Source organism: Serinus canaria (assembly GCF_022539315.1).
Source record: "Serinus canaria isolate serCan28SL12 chromosome 7 unlocalized genomic scaffold, serCan2020 HiC_scaffold_29, whole genome shotgun sequence".
In the NCBI taxonomy this organism is placed as follows: Eukaryota; Metazoa; Chordata; class Aves; order Passeriformes; family Fringillidae; genus Serinus; species Serinus canaria.
The window spans coordinates 2,598,911-2,623,245 of record NW_026108147.1 but is presented as its reverse complement, the minus strand read 5'-3'; the positions used below and the strand labels follow the sequence as shown (position 1 = coordinate 2,623,245).

At 48.5% G+C, this 24,335-nt stretch overlaps 2 protein-coding genes across 4 annotated transcripts in view; both read right to left on the bottom strand.

The window, feature by feature from the left end:
* Positions 1-24,335, bottom strand: part of UBE2F (ubiquitin conjugating enzyme E2 F (putative)) — a 337,630-nt gene that overhangs the window by 290,724 nt on the left and 22,571 nt on the right. The gene's annotated exons all lie outside the window — the stretch shown is intronic.
* On the bottom strand, positions 855-20,574 carry ATIC (5-aminoimidazole-4-carboxamide ribonucleotide formyltransferase/IMP cyclohydrolase). 2 transcript variants are annotated; one of them, XM_050987604.1, is made up of 16 exons: positions 20,436-20,574; positions 19,844-19,970; positions 18,645-18,721; positions 17,622-17,688; positions 15,243-15,331; positions 13,838-13,989; positions 13,560-13,716; positions 12,236-12,361; positions 12,034-12,141; positions 10,746-10,831; positions 9,536-9,625; positions 8,447-8,575; positions 7,230-7,322; positions 2,645-2,827; positions 1,656-1,811; positions 855-1,144 (listed from the first exon to the last, which is right to left on the bottom strand). In XM_050987604.1, the coding sequence occupies exons 1-16, from the start codon at positions 20,455-20,457 to the stop codon at positions 1,025-1,027; spliced, it is 1,782 nt and encodes a 593-aa protein (XP_050843561.1). In that variant the 5' UTR covers positions 20,458-20,574; the 3' UTR covers positions 855-1,024. The 2 variants fall into 2 exon arrangements, with proteins under 2 accessions (XP_050843561.1, XP_050843562.1); XM_050987605.1 differs by lacking the exon at positions 855-1,144 and having other exon boundaries at positions 1,663-1,811; positions 8,386-8,575.

Sequence of the window (24,335 nt, the reverse complement as noted above, 5' to 3'; positions counted from 1 at the left end):
TAAATAACTCCCCTAGGCAGTGTCTCTCTGCTTTGCTCCCTTTGAACCAGTCTGGATCAAACAGACAATCAGGTAAAATAAAGGCATGGCCACAACCACAGCAAGTCAGCAGCACCCCCCAAATTTCCCCTCTCCCAGGTCCATCTCCCACCTGGGCAGCCCTGCTTGAGCCAAGGGCACACGTGCACAGTCCCTGCTCTGCTCCAGCTGAGAGCTGAGCCCACTGAAGTGTTCATTGAAAAACTCTGGGCTGCTCCTGGGCAAAACTGAACAGATTTTATAAAATGGAACCAAAAAGAGAAAATCCCTTTGGAACAGGCACAGTGATTGCCAGCAGAAATGTGTCTGGGCTCATCGTGCACTTCTCTCACTGTGCTCCACATCTTCACTTTGCTTTTTCCCAAATTTAAATTCAAATCTGCTTAATGCAAACTGCAGACAGCAGAGAAGGGAAGTGGCTCCAGACCCTTCCCCCTTCCAGCCAGTGAACTCTGCTCTGCTCCCACTATGGGGACAGACCTGTCAATGGGTCTGCTTTGGAGAAAGCACTGCCAAAGCCCAGAGTGCAGGGCAGGATTCAGAGCACCAAACCCCAGAGTGCCTCCTGCAAAGGAGCTGCTCCCCTCTCCTCCCAGGAAAGAGGACAATGGATTAGAAGTACCTGCTGACTCAAAAGAACCCCACCAACCCAACTTAGTTTAGGGCAATGCAGATCTTCATCAGTTCCACAGAAGCTGAGCAGAAGCCAGGCTTTCACACCATTCCACAGACCCTCTACTGAATTCCTACCTCAAAAATCAACCTTTTTCCTGAGGACACAGAATTTGGGTGACAGGAACCACACAGACAGCAGGTAGCTAACAACTGTATGTTTATTTGCAAAAGAAATGGATTTTCTACACTGGAAGCCAACTTGTACCTCTTCCTTCTCCCTGACCATGGGGAAAGGGCTCTTCCCAGGCTGCAGGAGCCTCCCAGTCACAGCAGTGCCACGTGGCTGCTGGTGAGGCTGTGCCCAGAGGGCTCAGTGGTGGAACAGACGGAGGTTGGTGTGGATGAGGGTGATCCCCAGCTCATTGCAGGCCTCGATCACGACGTCGTCGGCAGCCGAGCCCGACGGGGCAGCGATGAACTGCACTCCACTCTGCACACACAGGGAGCAGGGCAAGGATCAGAGCATGGAAACCCAAAATCCCCCTCAGAAGGAGCTGCCAGTCCCAGTTTTTCATCCACATCCCACTGAACAAAGGCTTCCAGTCCCAAAGATGCTCCTTAAGGGAGCAGGAAGTTCTCTCTGCTGCTCAGGGAGAACCTAAAATGGTTCCTCTGGAAGTGACAGGCCTTGGCTTGATATTCCTAAATGGTTTCATAAACTTGAATCCTCTATTCATCCCAAATCAACAAAATGAACAATGACTGGATAATCAGTGTCCATGTGACTGGATAATTAGTGTCCATGTGAGAGCTGTAACCACCAGGAACATCCTTCCCAAGATCTGCTCTCCTAGTGCAGGGATTTTGCTCAGCAGTGCACACAGAATGAAAAGGACAAGCTCGGGCTGCACAGCCATTCTCCTGGAGCCACCCCCAACCCCCTGGAGCCACCAGAGCCCCCTGGAGCCACCCCCAGCCCCCTGGCCCTGCCACAGCCTCACCCGCTTGGCTCTGTCGACGTTATCCCTAAAAGGGAAGAAGGCATCGGAGCTGAGGGACACAGCAGACAGCTTGGCAATCCACTGCTTCTTCTCTGCTTCTGTCAGCTGCTTGGGCACCTCTTCAAACAGGGCCTGCCACTTCACCAGGTCCTCATCCTGCAGGCACAAGAAGGCAGCTCAGCTCCAGAGCACACAGCTCCCCCAGTTCCCTGCCAGAGGGATGAGTGATGGCCTCCCTCTGATGCCAGGATTTCTGCTCCATGACTCTGCTGCTGGGAACTTCATACCAGAGGGTTTAAACACATCACCACCATCAGTTATTTCTGCATCCTTTTAACTCCCTCCCTCTCCTCACCACAGGACCTGAGGGATTCCTTCTCTCCCTCCTGAATTCCAAGATGCTCTCTGCCTGCAGTGTGCTGCTCCATGAATGCCAGCAGCCATCTGGTAGATGATTTAACCCGTGACCAACAGCAGCTCAGTTTATGATTCACCTTCTGAAACAGCAACTGATCCAGTTCTTACCCCTTTAAACAAGCAAGTGCTCACAAGGTGATTCACAAGGTCCCTAATCCAGCTCTTGGCTTTTGATACTTAAAAAGGACACACACACTATTTTGTTGTCTCACTATGGCCCCTAACGGGAAGGTCAGAATCTGGATTCTGAGAACCCAAAGTGCCACACGAACAAACAGCTCTGTGTGAGGAGAAACCACTGACAGGGCAGGGAGAACCAGAACATCAGCTGGAGCTTTAACCCATCCTCACTGCTGGGAAGAGGCAGGAGCTGAAGCCAATGTGCTCAGCGAGGCACAGGGCAGGGCTCCAGCTCCAGCAGGGCTCCAACTCCCGGGGCTGTGGGTGCAGTAAACGACCTTGGGGGATGGATCCCCATCCTGTGCTCGCAATGCCCCAGCTCTGGAGTCACCATTACAACACAGAGCAGGTACCACAAGGAGCTGGTGTGGCAGGAGCTGTGCTGCTCTCACCTCCCCGATGGTGTCGGTGACGTACTGGTCGATGGCGTTGGAGATCTCGGCCCTCTTGACGCCCGCGCGGAACCTCATGGCCAGCACGCGCGGGTGGTGCCGCAGCCACCAGTTGTTGGCCTTGTCCCCGGCCAGGCGCGTGCAGTGGATGCGCGACTGCTGCCCCGCGCCGATCCCGATCACCTGCAGCACAGCACAGGGGTCACACACAGCCACAGCTGCAGGGAAGGTGCAGGTGATGAGTGGGGGAGTGCCTGCGTTGCTGGTGCTGTGAATTGGTTACAGGGCCAGCTGTCGGCACTGCTCACTTGTACAGCTCTTTGGAGCTGAGAGTCACGCTCAAACACTGATGTGCTTTCACCCTTCTAAATAGCACAGCCCCAGCCATCAGAGTCAAAGTCTTAACCTCAGGGGAGGGACACAATTATGGGTTCCTGCCTCTTCTGGTCAGAGTGTTAATGCCTGAGCCCAGGTCACACAAACATCATCCCTCCACTGAGTCACACACAGCTTAACCACATCAGCTAGAGGCAGTTTGTCTGGCAAGGTTGGTAAAGTAAACCCACTGCTCACTCAGGAGTGCTGGTCAGTGGCACTGTTACATCCAGAAATTGTCAAGGCCCTGGAGCTACCACACATCTCCTGTGCTGCCATCTGCCAGGATCCAGGCTTTTTGAAATGGCTGCTGCTAACCCTGTTTAACAGCACTTGATCTCTGACAGATTAGCAAAATCCACACAGTGGTTTTATCTCAAGGAAGCTGCTATGAAAATACAGCACTGGCTCAGCTCCTGCAGCCAGACCCAGCCACCAGGGATGTCAGACTTGGGCTGGTAACTTTTGTCCACCCTGTGGGTCCTGCTTCCTACAGAGAACTGCTGCCATTCCAGTCTGGAGATCTGACAGGAAACAAGTCTCTCCCATCATTTCCTGCTCAGCCACAGCTGAGCTGTTCCCCAGACTGTTCTCCAGGGACACAGTGCTGAGGCTTGAGGCGCTGGCCAGTGCCTCACAGTTCCCAGCTCAGACTGGGACAGATGGTAAAGCCATAAGCTGCAGGCTGCCCTCAAAGGAATGACTCATTTGTCTTCCCATTCATCAAGGCACGGTGACTTCACCTCTTACCAGAACCATAAAACATTCTGCTGGATTCTGTTCCCCCAAGGAGCAAATGAAAGGCTTGGGAAGCTTGGGCTGCTATCAGATATAATCTGCTCAGCCATAACTGAAGTCACCAGTGTGTAATAAACCCACAGGGATATTGCTGGCACCACAAACACTGGACAGACACAAACTTTCTTCAGTTTAGTGCCACCTTGTCCCTGACAAACGCTGCTGATGTCCAACCTCTGCTCTCAACCCACTTCCAAGGGACCCTGGACCCAAAGGAGCTCGACAGCAGCTGCACACTGGTGCTATCACTTCCACAGGGGCTCATCCTCCCTCCCTGCACCTGAGCACAGCTCACCAGGAACTGCCACCCAGCCCTGCAGAGTGGGACCAGCAAGGCCAGGCTAAGGCATGCAGATGGTGGAGAGTAGCTCAGACTGACTGCTGCTAGCAGGGGCCAAAGTACCATCAAACATCCCCAAATTTCTAAAGCTTGGGATGTCCTGTGTCCTTTCCCAGCCAGAATGGTGCCTCAGTCTTCATCATGTCCTTGTGAGCTGTGGCCTGGCACTCCTGTGATGGAATAAGCAGGAATAACTCCAGCTACCTGTCAGCATCCCAGAACCTTTCTAAAGAACCTTTTCCTTTCCTTTCCTTTCCTCTGTGAACCACTCAAAGTATTTCATTCAACAACTCCAAAATGGCAGAGACTTGGTACTTCAGTTGATCAAAGTGATGCAGCCTGTAAATTCCTCACAAGCATCCCCACAACTGCAGAGGTTTATCTGTAACACTGGTTCAAGCCATTGTTTTGCCTTTTTTTAAAGGACAGGTTTTGATGGAACACTTCTGGGGAAGATTTCCTCAATCCAGCCTGGAATTTCTGGTCTAAAGAAGAGAAATCAGGAGGTTTTAGCTTTTCTGCTTAATAACACAACCTCTACACTTGTACCTGCATCTCCCCTCACACTGGCCTGTACCTATTCCCTGCCTTTTTCACTTTATAAAATCCTTCTTCCTACACCTCAACATTCCCTGCCCCACATGGTGCCCTTCCCCCTCACAAAAACACAGCCAAAACCTCAAAATCCTCCACTAAGGAGCCATTCCCCCCCTTTCCTACACAAAAATTAATTATGTTTCTTTCAGAGCCTTATCTCCTGGGAATCCAAAAGTGCTTAAGCAGAGCCTATTAAGTGTGAGCAGTGAAAGGAGACAGCAGCACAGGGTGAGTAGAAAAAAAAATAAATCTATCACTTAATAGGAAAAAGACTGGGTGAGAATTAAGAATTACTTGACTAAAACCACTGTGGTTCACAGGAGAGGCAAACACACTCCATAGCTGGAATGCTGTGCAATAGCACAGAGTGGATGAGATGGATAATACACAAAGGATTCTTGCAAAATGATCCAGACTGGTCTGGGTTTACTCAGATTTGCCCTGGATAACGAATGAAAACAAAAACCCTAAAGACACCTGGAAATATAAAAATCTAATAAAGGACTTGACCATTGGGAAGACAAAACAGGGAAGTCACTGGGAAAGCATAAGGTAAATTAACAGGTTTGTTTAATGCTGCTGTACAGAGAATAAAGAAAGAATCATTTAAAATTGCTAATTTAAAAGATGATGGTGTCATTAAAGCAAGTGTAAATCAATGTGCTACAAGCTGAAAGTCAGCCAGAACAAGAGCAAGTGTTTATTGCAATTAGTGGCAGCTGGCTTCCTGCAAATGAAGTGACACTCAGGTCCAGAAATGCTTCCCACTTTGCTGGAATGTACTAACACAGCTACCTTGCTGGAGGGGCTGATGTCTCATACACCAGAGCTTTCCAAGGCATCCCCATTTCTTAGGGATGCTGTGAGGCTGAAATAACTCCTGGAAAACCAAAAGCAATGGGACTGAAAGCAAGCTGGACTTGCCAGGCTTGGCTCATGTAGCCCAAGGCAGGTCAGACCCTGGAGGAGCAGATGAAGAGTAGCAATGTGGAAGGTGATTTCCACATGAAAATCTGCAGGCTCCCTCTGCAGCCCAGGCAGCTGAACCCCTGCCTGCCCAGGCTTGTCCCTGCTCCCTCCTGCCCTCTCCCTTCCATATGGCACATCCATCAGCACACACACTCTGGAAACAGCTGCAGCACCACACTCAGCCCAGCCTTGCACAAGCACTGGGGAAATTGGAAATTGCTGCTGTGATGAGGGGAAGGGAGCAAAGACAGGGACACCTTTGTTCTGGGCTATGGGATCTGACACTGCTGAGTGCAGAGAATCACTTAAAAGCAAAAAAAACCCAACATAAAGCAGAGGAAAAGACAAATGCTGGATCTCCAGAGACATCTGAGGAAGCACAGAGCACAGGACCCCAGGAAGTCCTGTGAGAGCACTGCAGCCTCTTCAGGCTGTACCAACAACCTGACAAACACACATCAGTGCCAGTGCAGCTCACTCTCTACCTGTAGGGTTCACTCTTTGATCCATTTTGCTGATTTATGATGTACCAAAGCTCAAAAGCATCCTCTGTATTTTTCTCCTGCATTTTTTTTAAAGTCATCCAGGACTACTGAAAACTTCCATGGAGAGCAAAGAGTCAGCTAAACAGCACCTTACAAGAATGATCTCCTGGGCAACAACACAACTTCCAATACACTTACATCAACTTTTAGATAAATTATTTAGGCTGAACACCTGGTAACAACTTGGAAATAATAGACTTTTTTAAAAATTCAAGATTCAAACTGAAAGAGAAGGACTTTAGGTTAGATATTAGAAAGAAATTCTTCCCTGTGAGGGTGGTGAGGGCCTGGCACAGGCTGACCAGAGAAGCTGTGGCTGCCCCATCCCTGGAATTGTTCCAGGCCAGGCTGGACAGGGCTTGGAGCAACCTGGGATAGTGGAAGGTGTCCCTGCCCATGGCAAGGGGTGGAATGAGATGGGCTTTAAGGTCCTTTCTAGCCCAAAACCACTGTGTGACCACATGATTAATAATCTCAATTACACATTCAATTATACCCCTATAAATTCCAACATCCATCATCAGCTTTAAAAAAAAATACAATCAGGGAAAACAGAAGATTTTTATTACCCCTAGAGGGGTGAAAAAAAAGCATATCCCATCTTTCTAAGGAAAATGTGAAAACAAAGAAGCATTTGGACAGTCAGAACCCAGCTGAGAAACCTACTGTAATTTCCTACGGCTGTACATCAACTCCCTGAGAAAAATGATGTCAAAGAACAGAGTAGTTAAAAGAAATAACTCAAGTCCACATTGCAGAAGCCCAGAAGAGCTTTTCCAACCCCACCAATGAAACAGCCAGCCCTGCCATGACCATGAATAAATGGCTGCAAGGTTTTGAAGCAGCCCCTTGAGAAGCAGCTGTTCTGCAGAGCACTGTGCAGGGCACAGCTCAGCAGCTGGAGGCTTTTCCAGGCCTGCCTGGGAGCAGGGGGTGGGGGAAGCCCTGCTGCAGCTCCTACCTGGCCATCCTTGGCATAGCAGACCGAGTTGGACTGGGTGTACTTGACAGCGATGCTGGCCACGATCAGGTCCCGCACAGCAGCCTCGGGCAGCTGGAACAGAGCAGCACTGTCAGCACCCCCTGAGAGCCCTGCTGCACCCCAGCCAGCACAGCCACTGAACCACTCACAGCGAGAACAAGGCAGCCAGGAATACCCTGCTTTGGTCAATTTAGCTAATTTAGTTTAGATTAAAAGGCATAAATGATTGGTCTTCCAACTCTCAGGGTAAGACTCAGTCTCAGTGGGTTCCATCACTGGCCTTCAGCCTGAAAACTCCTCTGCATTTACTGACATCAGATGTGCTCACAAGCCACAGCAATTAGAGCAGCTCCCAAAATCTGTATTATTTTTAAGTTCCATTCCTAATTTAGGAAAGTGATTATTATTACCTCAATATCTGAACTTGCTTCTGAGCCCATGACTAATTGTGTGCTCATTAATGTCTGATCTCACTCTCATTAAAAAAAACAGAGACAAAGAAATCACTGAAAACTTTCTGGTGATGTGGGCTGTAATTGCTGAGCAATAGCAGCCAGGCCAGAGTTTATACACCACCATGCACACAAAAGGGTGAGGTAAACAATGAGTCAGGAGATGTGATGGATCCTCAGCACACGGCTGTCTCACCATAAAAAATTGCACAGTGGCTCCCTGTTTACAAAGAGTATTTACAAATATTGTGGTAGTCTGAGATAATGGGAAAGGTCCAGCTCCTCTTATTTATCCAAGGAATCAAAACAAAGGAACGCTATCTTGATTTACTCAAATACATTAGGTCCAGAAAATCTGCTGCATTGTTTACTAAGAGCCAGTTAAACCTCATTAAAATAATTTAGGAGCTCTTGAAATTGCCCAATGGTAAATTCCCTGATGAAGGCACAGCAGCTGATTCACTCCATGTGTCTTTAAGCTCACTTGTCCCCACACTCACATTTTTGTTCTTGGTGACAATGTTCCCATGTGTCTTTAGGCTCACTTGTCCCCACACTCACATTTTTGTTCTTGGTGACAATGTTCCCATGTGTCTTTAGGCTCACTTGTCCCCACACTCACATTTTTGTTCTTGGTGACAATGTTCCCATGTGTCTTTAGGCTCACTTGTCCCCACACTCACATTTTTGTTCTTGGTGACAATGTTCCCATGTGTCTTTAGGCTCACTTGTCCCCACACTCACATTTTTGTTCTTGGTGACAATGTTCTTGAAGAGCGAGCGGTCGATGACTGCGTTGTTCCTCTTCTGCATCAGGTTCAGGCCATAGAGGGTCCGGACCTCCAGGTCATCGGGCTCGTAGTTGGGATCCATCTGAAAACCAAAGGCAGCCCAATAAAACACTTTTACACCAAAACCTACACTCCTCCCAGTCTTCACACAGAGGGGAAAAACATGCACACACACACACACACAGAGCCTTCCAGAGGAAGGCAGGAATATTTGGAGCTGCCTCCTACATGCCTCAAGCTACAACTCCCAGCCCTCTGTAGCATCCAAGAACAGGGAATGGGATTCTTTGCAGAGCTGCACTCCTGGGGCACATCTCCATCCCAGCTGGAAGCACAATTAATTTACACCAGCCCAGGGATCAGGTTAACTGGAACTGTGACACTGCAATCAGGTCCACCCATGCATGGCCTTACTCAGAATTTTGGGAGCCCCAGCTGAGGTTTCAGACAGGAAACAACCCAGCCTAAGGTGACCAGCTTGAAATAGGAGCGTGCACATGCTTTTATGTGGTTTTACTAATCCACTGAAATGTTTAAGACCAACTTTCCTTAGCATTGCTCTGCATTCAGCCCTGTAGATACAGGCTTCACCAACATGACCTCATCCTTGTGAAGTTAATTGAATTCCAGGAGGTAATCAGCTGCCAAGACTGTCTGCAATTTCATTCCTTCTTGCCTGAAGCTCCTGAGCCATCTTCTCCAGCTCCTCTGGCAGCTGCACTACAATTGCAACTTCAGCTAAGCCTTGGATTTTCTTTTTGTGATGCTATAGTGAAGTTCTCTGCTCATTTGTCTCTCAGAGGCAGCAGAAATAGGCCCTGACAGCAATCTGTGATCCATGAGTCATGTTCACTAAAAGTGGGGGATTTTGGAATCCCAACCATCACTGCAGGAAGCAGGAAGGCAACGTGACACTGACTTGAGCACAGAATATTAATATTGCTTGACAAGCATGCTGGCTGCAGCAGGTAAAGGTGCATCATCTCAGGTCCAAAGTGTCTGTGCTTCCAGCTTCATCCCTGACTGGAGCAGGGGCACATACCTGGAGGACACAGTAAGCACCATTCTTCTTTTTGGAAAGGATTTTGAGAGCTTCTTCCTCATAACCAGGAGCCACCACACCATCAGACACCTGCAACACACAGAGATTTCAGCTTCCACAGGAGAAAAATGAAACAGGGGCTAAGCCTGAAAGCTGCACCAGCCATTTCCTGCACTGAAGACACATCTCTCTTGGGGCCTGTGTGTATCCTAGAACAGCAAAAGCACTGTTATAATGTGGGCTTCAGTCCTGGAAACAAACACCAGCAGAGCATTGGGATCTCTTGGCAGAAGTTAGTAAAAAAGCACCCCACATCCCTCTTATCAGAAAGGAACTAATACCTAATATCCTCCTCCAGGGGGAAACAGCTTGACCATGACATCCCCACTTCTCAGCCCTAACAGTAAACGTGGCTTAAAACCCAGTAAATCCTTATTTCAACAATGACACTCCTGAGGAGGAAAAAACCCTGGAAAAAGAGCTGTTAAGAGCATGGAGAGTTTACATTTATCAGTGCCATGAAGCAATACACAACTTCCACACTGGTGCCTTACAGTGTGTGTGAGGAGTTTTTTATTTTCAGCAGCATTGTGTCAAAAGCCACTCTCACAAACCAGCTGATTATGCTCTTTCATTTGTTTGGCATCATAAAATCACAGAATGGTTTGGTTTGGAAAAGGCCACCTCACTCCATCCTCCTGTTGTGAACAAGGACTAGAGCAGGCTGCTCCAAACCTAAAAGATTCTGTGATTCTAAGGAAAAAGCACAGCCTGGGACGTGGCTGAGCCTTCATGTAAGTGGCAGGAAGCAATTTATTTCCAAACTCCTGCCTTGGGCAAGGGGCTGGCCATCAGCATTCCAGTCCTTCTTTTCTCCCATGACAGCTGCTCAGGCAGACATTTGTGACAGCTTAAGCAGGGCACCTTTCCAGAGGTTTGCAATCATCTCATGGAAAGCAGCATTGCCAGCTCTGCTGTTCCACAGGCTCCAGCACACAGCCAGGTGATAATTGGTAGGGGGGAAAAAAAAAACAAGCATCAAAAGCTGGTGTAAATTCTGCACTCCAGATCAGAGGATGACACAAATGGCCCAGTAAAAGTCCTCCTGGTAAAATGGGTCAATTTCCAACAAAAAGGCTGTTAGAAACCAATGGCTGCATCTGAAATGACTCTCCTTGATTGCCTGGAATGATCTGTTGCTGTCACTGACCTCTCTGGAGATGATCTTGGCAGTAGGCACGTCACAGACATCAGACAGGGCAATGAAGTCACCAAAGGAGGACATCCGATCAGCACCTGAAAAATCCTGGTTTTACTCATTTGTCAAACTTCAGCATCAGACAAAGAAAACTCTCCACTCCTACAGTCCAGCCAGCTGCTGTGAGAGCTAAGAATTTAATCCCACAGCAAAAATAACCAAGAAAGAGGCCATAAAAGCAACAAGGATGAAAAATCCTACCTCAAACACATGGACCTTTATATATTCCCATAGTTCAGATATTCTTCCTTCTTCACTGCCTCTGTCAAAGCTCTAACTCTGTAATGACTACCTCCAGCACTGCAAGCAGCCCAGCTGTACCCTTGGTGGCAGGAGGACAAGGAGAGGCAAGGATCACACAGAAAGATTTTAGATGGGAGACAGTTGGAAAAAGAGGAAAGCTTTTAGATGGCTATGCTCCCACCTGGCTTTTCCTGCAAGAAAGCAGATCCAGAAATGTGGCAAATTTGTTCTTCTTCTGTTTTAAAATAAGTATTTTCTATTTAATGGCATAGCTAAGGTGAAATCAATTCCCATCACAAATGCTCCACTACTCAGCAAGGTCAGTTCTTCTGTCCCTGCCATTCTAAGGGTTGATTTTTCTAGCAATCATGCAATGGTTTTGTGAGAGCAACATTCAGAGGTGGACTATGAAAAATGAACCCAAGCCAACATGCTCTTTATCAAGTCTGCCTTGTTTTTTGTAATCTGTGCAGATTTTCTAGGAATGCCACAGAAAATGAGAGAGGTAGCAAAGTATCTGAGCTAAGCAGAGGAAGCTGGTTTTGTTTACTTTAGTGAGCTCTGCAGCACAAAAGCATTTAAAAAAACCCCATCAAATACCAGACAGAAACATCTCAACTCAAGTTAAATATTCCTGAGCAGCCCAATGCTGAGTGTGCTACCAGCACTGCTGTTCATCCAGGTCCTTTAGTCAAAGCCCTATCTATATATCTGTGTGTGCGTGTATGTACAAATTTAAATTTAAAAATATTTCATCTTGCAGGTCTTCTACATTCACCAAGGAACAGAATCCAAACTAGTTTTAGCTCTTTGAAACCATATACAAGGGCTGCTCTCTTGGAAAGCAACTTCTGGCAGGCAGTCAGGAAGACCCTTATGGAGAAAGCCCCTCTGGAGGAGGAGCCTGCTGCACAAGGAAGAGCAGGGCAAGAGCTGAGGCTGCTGCTCAGGTTTGGACTCTTTGGACAGGTTTGCTGCAGTTCTTTGGAGCCCTCACCTCTGCTCCGGGCGTAGGCAGAGGCCAGGGGCGTCAGGCTCTTGTGCAAGTCGTGCACCATGCACACTTGGGCCTCCTCCTCGCTGAGCGGAACTCCAACAGCAGCACCTAGTGGGAAACACGAGCCAGGGCACTGCGGCTGCCGCCGCCCGCCCCAGGGCCTGCCCCCACGGCCGGGGGCGGGGAGCGGGACCCGGCCTACCTGCGGGACTGACGTGCTTGAAGGAGGCTGCGGCCGGGATGCCCAGAGCCTGCTTGAGCTCCTTCACCAGCTGCCAGGCATTGAGGGCATCGCAGAGGTTGATGAACCCCGGGGAGCCATTCACCACTGTGAACACAGCACATGGACAGATGTTAAAGCAGGCAAAGCCCTCTCTCCAGAGCCTGGGGAGCCAGCACAAAGGATTTCCCCAGAGAGCACTCAAATCACTACAAACTCTTCTTGTTCAGTGACCCTGGCTCCTCAGCAACTGGTGGAGTGCCCAGAAATCCACACCAAGAGTAAAGGCCATTCAAAAGTTTGCTCTCAAAACGTTTTGCTCTGACCCTGAGAGAAGAACTGCTCGTACTGACATGGCAGCACTGTGAGCATTTCAGGAGACTGGAGGACAAAAGATCATTTCAACAATAATCCAGATTCAGGAGGAGTGAGCCTAGCATTGCTCTGCTGCCATTCTGGGAGGCAGACATGCAAGCAAATCAACCTCCAGTGCAGGAATGGAAAAGTTTCCTAAGAGGTCCCAGAGCTGAAATGGGGAAAATGCTTCAATACAAAGCTTCACTGCTTATTCAGCAGGACAATCCTGCACACATTGAAAGCAGTCTCAAGAACAAGAGTAGCCAGACTTTCCCTCAAAACAGGGCTTTCCCTCACTACAACAATGCTGTGGCAAGTGCACACCCTTGTAAAATGGCACAGAGATACACCAGACCCATCCCAAATTTTCAAGTGGAACTAATTTCCCTTCCTGCTGCCACCATCAGCAGAAGCAGCATTCTACAAACCCAAGGCAATAACCCCCTGCTCAAATCCATCAAAAAAAGAAAGACAAAAAGAAGAACAAAACCAATTCAAACTTAGAGAAAAACAGCTTGGTTTCCAGGCAGTAAATAGTGACACAAAAAAAAAAAAAATGGGGAAGATACTAAACAAAGAAACTTGCAAGTAGAAAAGCATCTTAAAAGGATGATGAGGTTTTCCTTTGCAAAATCAGGATCTAATGTCATGCAGAAAGTACACTACATAAATCTGTTCAAAGCATCTTGGACACACAATCCTACAGCAACAGAGAACAGGGAGCTACAATTGGTCTGGTGGGGCTCAACAAAGCAGCTTTCCTGTCTCCTACAGCTCAACTTTTAATTGCAAAGTTAGTGCCACTCAGTAATAAAGCAGCTGTGATGACACTGCTGGCCATCCCTGGACTAAGGTGCAAGATGGTCTTTCAGTTTCAAAGGCCTGTCCAAGCTCCTCCATTCCCAGCTATCCCAGAGCTCCCTCCAGGCCAGCAGAGGTGAGGCCTCACCTGTCAGGGGCAGTCTGGGGCTCGTGGTGTAGAGCTGCGCAGGACTCTGGTGAGGATTCATGCCGTACCTCAGGGGCAGCTGTGACACTCCCTTGCTGTACTCCTTCCTGAAGTAGTCAGAGATGGCTGCATCGTACTGAGCAGTGTGGGTGAAGGCCTGGGGACACAATGGGGGACATTTGTCAACTTAGACACATCACCTTGGTGTTTAAAGGGGTAAAGAACCCCTTCCTACACGAGCCTGGCCCAGCCCCTCACGGCAGGAAAGCGTGACCAACCTTGAGTGCCAGCAGCCGCCGGGTTTCCATGGCAGTGTCTTTGTCCCTTGAGGCTGCCATCTCTTTAGCTACTGCAGCATAGTCAGCAGGGTCACACAGGACTGTCACACGGGCATGGTTCTTGGCAGCTGCCCGCAGCAAGGCCACTCCCCCTGCAAGAGAGGGGCACGGGCATGGAGCACTTCCCTCCTGGACACAGCACCATCAGGAGGTGAGGCCAGGAAGGGACAGGCACCATCACTCCTTTGTGCCAGATGAATGTGTCCCTTCCCTCCAGCAGAGAGAGGAGGGAGAGTGCTCTTCAAAATGTCAAGGCTGGAGAGTTTGACTCAACACTGATTGGGTTTGGCAGACCCTGGAACAGAATGTGGGCTGGGATGTGCAACTGGGGCAAGAAAAACAAGATGGCTGTCCCCCCCCACACATGGCTTAACCACCATCCTCTGTACACTGGGTCTGCAGAAAGATTTGCTTCCACACTGCCACACAACAGAGGTTCCCAAATGTCTCTGCAAATAATAATGAATCTTGCCCAGGTCCTCTGCGTGAGATAAAATGCCACACTTTTCCCTCAGTCTGACTGCCCTGCTATTGCAACTCTTTAAATCATACAAGATACTAGGCTGCTGCAAAGGAAAAGTAGAGGCTGGCATTGCTTCATGCAGAGCAAGTATTACTCCATAAAACATTTAATAGAGAGCTCTGCTGGGCATCATTTGGATTAAACTACTGCAAGAAAATCCAATCCCAACCCAAGCACATGGCACAGAACTGTGCCCGTGCTGTTCACAGGCTGCCAAGCAGAGATGCTGCAGTGAAGGCACAGCAAGCTTTTGGGGTTAATAACTAGCAGCAAGAGAAAACATGCTAATGTCAAAGCAGGTGTCCATGCTTCCCAGCTTAGGTCCTGAGTACTCTCCCACATATTCAGACCAACCCCTTCCCTTCTAATGGCTTCCTGCAGTGAAGTTCTCACTCATCCTCAGAGCACTTCCAGTGGCTCAGCTCTGCTCTCCAAAGCTCATGTTTTTTTAAATTCCTATTACACTGTCAGGCTGTAAAAGAGGTTTAGTCTGCTCCCCATGTTTCAGCAGGAAGCATGGTCCACCTGGCCTTTCCAAGCACAGCCCCCAGGCTCCTTCTTTAGGGCAGTGCATGACTTGCCCCCCATGCAGCACGCCTTGCCAGCCTGTTATGGACACTTCAATTGCTTTAAAGCAACAAGGCTTACCCAGCTATGCCTTCAGCCTGCTCCTTGCAGCTCCTGAGCCCCTGAGCAGACTTCCTTTACAGGTGTGCAAAGAACACCAAGCAAAAAGAGAAGAGCTGAGACCACTCAGAGTTCAGAAGCATAGAGTCTGTCTGGAAAGCAGACTTTCCCTTCTTTACTTTCCCTTCAACTTACCAATATCAATCTTTTCCACTGCATCCTGTACAGTCACACCAGGAGAAGACACGGTCTTCACAAAGGGGTACAGGTTGCACACTACAACTCTGAGAATTGAGGGGGAAAACTGGGTTACTCAGCAAGAAATAGAAGTGTCAAACTGGGCTTGGCAAGCACAAGGTATCACCAGTGATTTTATGGTCGTGTCTCTCAGATCAGGGACCAGCATAGAATCCTGTGGCCAAGAGTGTTGCTCAGCCCAAGGGCAAGTGATGGTACAGTGCATTATAACATTCAAATGAACTCTGTGTATCAATGACAGAATCACAGCTTACAGCAAATAGATTGAAGGAAAAGCTTCTTTAAATACATGTGCCTGAATAGAAATGTTTAGTTATTTTGGTGCCCAACCTGAGCCATTTCAAACGACTTCAAAATGGGCTCTCAGCAATACTGAAAATGGGCATCCACCAATTCTCAAAAGAGCGTAAGCACCCAAGAAAGATCCATTGCAAACCAAGTACAATCAAATTCTCCACAACTTTTCCAAGAGAAGAAAATTACCTACATGTCACCTTCTGGACTTTTAAAATACCAACAATATATGAAACATGAGTGTGCAGCCCAAATGCCATAAAGCCTCTGTAGCACATGAAAGCAGGGGAGAAAATCGACTTTTCCCTCTCAGGCTAAGACTGGACCTCACTGGAATTAGTTTTTCCATCTGATCTAGAAGCAAGTGTGTATTCCAGCAAGCATGATGTAATAACTTGCCTGTCCCATCCTACCAGAGCCACAGGAACTGCAGTGAATGGAGGGATTTGTTCTGACCTTCACAAACAGGGTTTTTAATCCAAGAGAATTAATTTACTCTCTTGATCTGAGTACATGAAGGTATAGAACTCCAAGGCGTGCTCAGCATGGCACAGAACTGCTGTGATGAGTACCCTTGTGTCCAACTTAGTTTTCCTTTGTTCTCACTCCCTGTGAACTCCAGCAGAAGGGATGATAAGCTTCCAATATGGCTTTCAGAACCCCCCGTGTCTCTGAATTTCCTACAATGTCTTTTATTGTCTCTTGTGTTTCTGATGCCCTCTTCCCCCGATCCATTCGTGCTCCTGACGTGTTGCAAACCATCAGGAACCTGTGGACTTTAACACTGCTAATGCTTTTATTTGTGCAAACCAAGACAATCAATATCAGGCTTTCCTTCACTGACTTGGATATGCAAATTTTATGCAACTATGCAAAGGCAGTCCTGCTGAGGATCAGCTACTTCTGCTTTTTGCAAGAGAACCTGAATCCAAATTACCAGTCTGGATGCAAGTGCACCATAAGTCACTGATGGAAGGGCATGTTATTCCCCCTGCAATTCAGCAGAGCCTGCTTTAATATGCAGCATGCTCCGAAGAGCCACCACTGCTGAGCCATCTAAGAGGATTCCTGCGGTTTTAAATTTCAGGTTTTCAAATTCAGCCCAGAAATCCATCCATCAGTTTCTAAAAGTAATTTTAAAACTCCAGATGCATTCTGGCCCACAACTGTACTGTACCTCCCACCCTGGCTACACCTACAATTTGCTATGTCCAGCTCAGCCAATTGCTTCTGAACCAGGAGCTACTCCCTGATGTACAACTGGTTATTCACAAGCAGTAGCTGCATGTTAACACCAGTTAGTTACAAACAGCCCCCAGCTGCTCTGTGGGACTCAACTAAGTAAACACATGCTAACAAAAACTGAAAAAACCTCTAAACTTTGGTACATTAGTGCACAAACTTTGTTACTTCAGCTTCTGGATGCAGCTCACTTGCTCCCAAGATGGTTCTCAAAGTTGAAGTTTTTGGTCTCTTATCTGTGTGTTTTCTGTCTGAACAAACACAGTGTTCCTGACCCATTTTCTGTGTCTATTCTTTATTTATGTGTTGAAACTCAGTAAACATTATGCAAATATCAAAGGGTATATTTACTAAGCAAGCATTTCAAAATCGGGAATTGCCATCTGATCAGACACGTGGAACCAACCTGGGGGAAGATGAGCCAGCTTCAAAAGTACTGAACTCAACTCTGCAGCACGTGTAACGTGGCCCTACACTGACTGAGTGTAATGTGTCAGATCTCCCAGGGAACCAGCAGAAATTCAGACCTCTGAGTTCCCTGTGGAAACCCCAACACAACTTTCTTGTTACAGCTTTCTCTTACTACAAGTGGTGAAGAGGCTCCTGTAAAAAATTATGTTTCTAAATACACAGTATATCCTGCCAGGACAAAGAAAGGAGACTGCAGATCTGCTGGTGTGTAGAGGCCACAATTCCTACTGCTCCCCTTCCCTGGTGTTGACTGGGCTCTGCTGTGGGTTTTTGATTACTGATGGATTGCATCACATCCCCCCACATTACCTTACAAGGCTGAAATCCTGTTTCTTCATATCAGCATTATCCTCTGGAATATTGCGAGCCAAGATGCCTAGTTGCAAAAAACAGTGCATCTTCATTAAAAGAACTAAATCACCACCAGGTTTTTAATTCAACATCTCCCTTCACACTGTGCTTTTGTCCTGAGCCTTTCTATCTTAACTTTTTCATTTTAGTTCAGACAGCACCCTCAGCCCTGCTCCTTTATTCCACTTTACAGTCTTTAGCTGTTCAAATTCCATGCTAACAGGTGGAATGATAAATCCTAGAATACTCCAAATACTGACCAGCTACCTCAACAACTTTTTAAGCACTTGGTTGCTACCCTTCAAACACTGAAACCATCATCAAGGACTTCAGGGGAGAGGAAAAGGGCACCTGCCCTATGAGACAAGGGAAGCAAGAGAGGATGAGCAGTGCAGATGGCTGGTGGGGTCTAGGAACTCAGAGAAACATGAGGCTGGCACAATGTGAGATGCAGCACAGTCCTGTGTTCAGGGTCAGGGGAAATTGTCTCCAGCCCTCACGTACAATGGGCAGGCTCCACTTGAGGTACCTCAAGCACAGCAACAGGAGATGAAAGAGCAGATGGATTAATGTGCAAGCAGAGCAGATATCAGAGATCCTCCCTGCTGAATAGAGTCAGAGAACATCAGAGCATGCAGGAATCACCCCTAAAGCCTACGCTGTTGTGTTCCTTGTGCTGCACACCAGACCCACCCACAGGTTAACTCTCTGCAGAGGCATTTACAGAGAAGCTCTGTTACTTGTAGCCCCAGGGAGAGAGCTCTGCTAACTGCAGAGATGCCAGCATTGCAACAAGGAAGTAATTCAGCCACACTGCACTTCTCCACCCCGTGGCTTTTCACCTCTTCTTCCGCTCCTGGATCAAATCTGTTTTCGTTACTCTGTTCTTCCACACAACCCTTAAAAAAGGCATCTGTCAACTCCTTCTTCCCACCCTCCCTGCCCTCTTTTAGAGTGAAAGATGCATTAGTAGAAACTTACCAGCATGGACTGCAGGATGAAGGGTTTTCACACGCCCACCCAGCATCTCAGGGAAGCCTGTCAGGTCTGACACATCTCTGCCCAAGAAGAAAACAGCACAAAACAGATGTGCCATACTGACTTTATCTAGAGGCTGAATGACCCAAACCAAAGAAAATGTAGAGATTTCACTACAAACCAAAGGGGCAACAACTACTTTTCCCACGGATGGAAATGGAGTTCATGGGTCACACCCAACTAAGCAGTACAGCTATTTCTTGAATACACTGGAATAACCAAGATAAACAAAGCCCAAATCAGAATGGTTTACAGAGAGAATGAATTGCTATGTGGAGGTGCTCTTCCTCCCAGCTTAGTTTCACCACTCCTTGTGACTATTTAGGGTGGTAATAACAATCATGAGGGAAGGGGAAATGTCAGCATCCTTTGCTTCAGGCTTCACTGACAGCACAGCCAAGGAAATAAGTTGGAGAGACACAACCAGGGGCTGGGTAACAGTGAGCTCTGGAGGTGATGTAGATTTGTGCTGATGGTCCCAGGGGCCAACCACTGCGTTCACAGGGAGCAAAAACAGACTCACAGCCACCTTTTGCTGCCAAATAATTGACATTATTCTCATCACTGCGCTAAAACCCATTTTTATTTGGCCAGAGCTGTTTTTTTTTTAATCACAGCATGGAAGAAATCAGAACAAATTTCCTCAGAATCATGGGCTAAAACAGCCAGTGACTGTACATGACCTTTTTCCATGAGTGGATGCGCAACACAGAGCCTTCAGGCTCTGTCTGCATTAAGTGAATTGCGCTGGGAAAATTATTTGTGACCTGTGAACTCCAGTGAGCTTCAACATGTTCTTAACACATCAGTGCTGTCCCAGGACCAGCTTTCACCTGGCTGAGAGAAGCAGCACTCAGGACAGATTATAAACATCAAGGTAACAGATTGTCCCATGGAAATAAAGCTGGCTCAATGCAGACAAGGAATCCCAACAAAAAGCTCCTCAGCCAACAGATCTGTAGACAAAAAAGTTCTGAAGTTTGCTTTGGGGCAAGGTTTCTTTTTTTGTTGCTGTTGTTTTTGAAGGGAAGACTTCTTTCAGACCAGTTTTCACTCATTTTTGTTCACAGAGAAAACAGTTTAAGCAGCCTCAGGGCCCAAAAGAGCATTTTTAGCGGTGAGGTACAGGGGAGTGTGTGTACCTGACCGGCAAGCCAGCATCCCTCAGGGACTTGGCCGTTCCTCCGGAGGCAATTAAACCCAGGCCGAGCGCGTTCAGGCTCTTCGCAAATTCCACCAGGTTGGTCTTGTCAGAGACGCTGAGTAAAGCTGGCAGGCGGGAAAAGCACGAGTGGTTGAGTTTTAACGGCGGAACAGAGAAAACAGCAGGATTAAGCGAGTAAAGCTTTTATAAATTGCGTAGTTTAGGAGTTTATGCCGTGCCAGGTGCCTAGGGAGGGGAAGGGAAGCAGCACCAGAGCGTCGCCGTTCTCCTCAGAGGAAGCCGCCCCTCATGCGAGGCCACGGCCTCAGGCGCGGGCCCGATCGCCTCAGCGCCTTCCCGCTCTCCGAGCTCCGGGAACGAGGGACGGCCGGCCCGGGGGACACGAACAGACAGAGCCCGCCCGCCCTCGGCACCCCGCGCGGGAACCAGCGCTGAGGCGCCTTCCGGGGCCGCGCTGCCGAGCCGAGCCGAGCCGAGCCGGCGGCCATGGCGGGGCATTGCGGCGGCAGCACGGCACCCCCCAGCCCTCAGGGACACCCTCCCCGCGGCCATCGCCCGCCCCGCGTTACCGAGCTGCTGCCGCGCGGCCATGGCGCCGTCGGTGGGTGCAGGAAGGCGGGGAGGCCAGGAAAGGACGAGCAGCGGCGGCCCGGCGGGATTTGGGCGCACGGGGGCGGGAAGCGGAGGGGGCGGCCCAGGCGGGGCGGGGAATGGAGGGAGGTGGCGGTGCCGGGGTCGGGTTCATGTTTTTCGGGACACACGCGTGTCCTGGGGGTGAGGTGCCCTGGAGTGGGTGAGCGGGTGTTGCCGCTGCACATGTGCTCAGGGCGTGTGTGTGCGCGACATGAGACACACAGACACACATGCACTCGTGTATCTATGTGCATCGTGTGTTTCCCGCACGGTGCTGGGAAACCCAGCTTGGTACTCAGGTGAAAAGTGAGGGGCAGGTGAGGCAATCCCTCTTCACAGTGGAAGGTGGTGCAGTAAGGACCATTAATTTTTTCCAGGAGCACTGACAGGAGTTTAATCTATGGAAAGTCCTCCCGCAGAGCTTCCACACAGGCAGAGGCAAAACACCTGTTTACCAAGTCTGAGGTAAAAAAATCATTTGCAAATAGCAAAATGATGTTTTTCTTTATTTATTTTCTATTTGTCTCCCTAAGGGGAGCTTTTTTTCCCCTCTGTGGGCCTCCAAATTTCCTGATACTTCTTGCAAAAATGCTTTCTTTGTTTTCCCGCTAGCCTGTGGTTCGCAGGTAACACTGACTGAACGCGTTGGCTTTAACTGGTTAAAATCTCTGCTGTGCCCCTGTGCACCCCAGCAGGTTTAGCTGCACCACTGGGACAGCAGCAATCTGCACACAGAGAGCTCTGCAGGTAATTTACAGCACAAGCCCTGGCCCCACCTGGTAATATTGAATCAGCAATTATGTCAGCACGAGCAGGTCCCCAGGGCATCCCTGCCTAATTCTGTCGCGTTTTCATCGGCCACACAGGGGTTCAATGCACACCTGCAGCTCCCAGATCACCCAGGCTGCATTAGACTCTCCACTTGCATTACAAAAGAAGGAATAAATGGAAGTTTTTAGCTCTTGCAGGCAAAAAGGTGGGAAGTACAAGGCAAAGTGCAACTGGAAGGCCAAGACACTTGGCTGTTGTGATTTGTGAGTCTCTGGGCTTGGGCAGTATTGTCTGTGTGAGGAAGAGTCAAGCCAGAAATACCAAATATACTGAATAAACCCAGTGTGTGTATTACTCTCAGTAGCAGCTAGTGACAAGCAGCAATAAATTACTGCTCAGAGGGTGGCTGGGGCCAAATGAAAATATACTGTTAAGTAAAATATACTGTTAAGAGCACTATCATTATGAAAATACACACCTTGGAGAGAATAAAAGTTGTGCACAGAGTGCAGCTGAGGAGGGCTTTGGTGATGATGAATGTGTGGGCAAATGAACAATTTGACAGAGCACTGCATTTTTATCCATCATTGGAGAGTGACTGTGTATTCCAGCGGGGTGCCTGGTGGCCCTGTCAGCCTGTGCATGAGGACAGGGACACTGCTGCCTTCAACAAACAGTGGGAGGGACATTATCAGGGTCAATAATGGCATTGGTTCCATTGTCTGTCCAGCAGTTTGTTGTCCCCTGGCACCTGAGGTGAGGTTTCTGTTTGTGCAGGAGTGGCAGGGGGTGGTTTGGGCTTAATCCCAGCTTTTGGTTTGTTTGCCTTTTGCTCTCAGGGGTCGTCAGAACTTCAGGGTAAAATCTTCTTGGTGTATTCCAGGAGAAGAGCTGCTAAGTATTGCTCTGTTGAACCTTGTTCCAGAGCTGCATCACCCTGCCCGTGCCACTCCTGTGAGTTAACTCTGGGGTAGCTTCAGCACTGAGCTGATGAACAGGCTGGTCAGGAGTGTTCCACAATAACAGAGAGGCTCAAGAGCCCTGATGCATTTTGAGTTGCTTTTTCAGCCCTTATCAGCTCGGAGCAGCTTTTCTTTCACTGTGCTCCTCGGAGGTCCCAGTTAAATCACATCCGTGCGGTGCCGGCTGTCAGCTGTCGTTGTAAATCCCTGCTCAGGGTCCCAGGGAGCTGCTGGGGTGACAGTGAGCCTTTAGCTGAAGTTCAGAGACACCAAAGAGCTCTGCACGTTCAATCTGACCTGTGATGTGAAGGTTACATCCCCTCTTCGCTCACCAACACCAGTGGTCGCTTTTCCCACACCTGTGATATCAATGCCTGATGCTTTTCCTGCAAAAGAACCAATTTCCTTGTAATAGAATAAATATTGCAGATTTCAGCCTGAGTTATTCTCCTAATGCTCTGGGTTATGAATGAGACCCAAAGGTGCATAAACCGAAGAACGATTTATTTTCTGAACACTTCCATTCCTTTCCTCCCAGAGGCTGGTTCCTATCCAAGCATAGAAGGAAAAATAATACCAAAAAATATGAAATAGTTTCTCTTGTTGGTGACTCAGTGCCTGCTCTATGATCTGAACCCCACATACAGGCTGTGGGTGAACAGGTCTGTTTGCAATTGCAAATATGGGGTTTGCAGTATAAAAAAAATCTCATCCACTTTGAGGTTCCTTGCCTTGTCAGGCTATTTGTGTGAAAGAATTCCCAGAGGAAAGGAAAGAGGAGGAAATATTTTATTTGTGTGTTTTTGCTGTAGGTGAGAAGAAATAACTTTATTCATAAATAACAGGCTGTTTTACCTTTTCACAGCACCATGGAATCCCAGAATGGTTTGGGTTGGAAGGGACCTCAAACTCATCTCATTCCACCCCCTGTCCTGGGCAGGGACACCTTCCACTATCCCAGGTTGCTCCAAGCCCCGTCCAACCTGGCCTTGGACACTTCCAGGGATGCAGCCACAGCTTCTTTGGGAAATTGAAATCACTGATTCATCGGTGCCTCCCTTGCTCCCAGCTCTTTGGACAGCAGTGTTTGTTTCCCTGGGTGAGAGGGCTGCTGCCGGGAGAGCTGTCCTGCCGGAGATCTGTCCTGCCTGATCCCGCCGGGATGCTGCCAAATGTGCAGGGAACGGGCTCCCACTAGAGCGCGCTAGGACAGTTGAAATGGAGCTGGTTTTCCGCTGGCATCGGGGTGGAACCGTCTAAGGTGCCTATGAAAGGAGCGGCACTTCTGGCTTTCAGCAGGGATTCTGGCCAAGTTCCCCATCTTTTGAGTACAGTTTCCCTGGATGAGTGTGCAGCAAAGCCAGCTGTAGCTGCCTTAGAGCACTGAGGTTTGGGCTGGGACAAGTGCTGGCAAAAACCTGTTGGAAAGCCCTGGCCTGGACAGAGGGCAAGGAGAAGCTGTGTCCTCAAGGCCTGCCTCATCTCAGAGTCCTTTTGTTTGCTGCTCTGTAAGGCAGAGGAAGTGGAAATCTGTGCAGTACCTGGAGTCCAGACAGGAGTCCACCTTGAAGTCCCATTGTTGGTCTGCTGTTGTCATTTGTGCATTTTGAAGCTACCCCTAACAAACTTGCCCATCTTCTCAGAGAATTTTCCGCCTCCATCCAGGCCCTTGGACCCCTGTCTGCTACCCTGGTTTGCTTCATGTTTACTTAATTAGCCAGCTGGAGCATAAATCCTTTCATGATGCACGGTCTAATACATAAAGATGACAGTGACATGAATCTTGGCTTAGGTTTCAATTTGCATGTTAATTCATTGTGGTTCCCCAGATAGCTGGAATTTGCTCCAGCAGGATCTGGGAGATGATGAAATGGGCGGGTGTGCTCTCCTGTGTCCCCAGCGAGAGCCTGGAGCGATAGGTGACATAGTTTTACTGTCCACCAGGCACCATCTCTGCTAGATCTGCAGCAAAAAGCAAAGCAAAGGTGAAAAGCAAAGCAAAAATCCTAGATGAGGAGCTTTTCTTAGTACAAAATGCAAACAGAGTCATGGCTCTGGCAGTTGAGAAGCATCTGGAAATCAGTGAAGCCTGCAACAGATTAA

Bases quoted from the DNA above. Each gene is read 5' to 3' on its own strand.
- ATIC (XM_050987604.1), bottom strand. From the start codon at position 20,457: ATGGCCGCGCGGCAGCAGCTCG. The intron at 9,626-10,745 runs GTCAGTGACAGC...TGTGTGTTGCAG, and splicing joins CCAAGATCATCTCCAGAGAG to GTGTCTGATGGTGTGGTGGC. The intron at 2,828-7,229 runs GTAGGAGCTGCA...GCTGTGCTGCAG, and splicing joins GCTATGCCAAGGATGGCCAG to GTGATCGGGATCGGCGCGGG.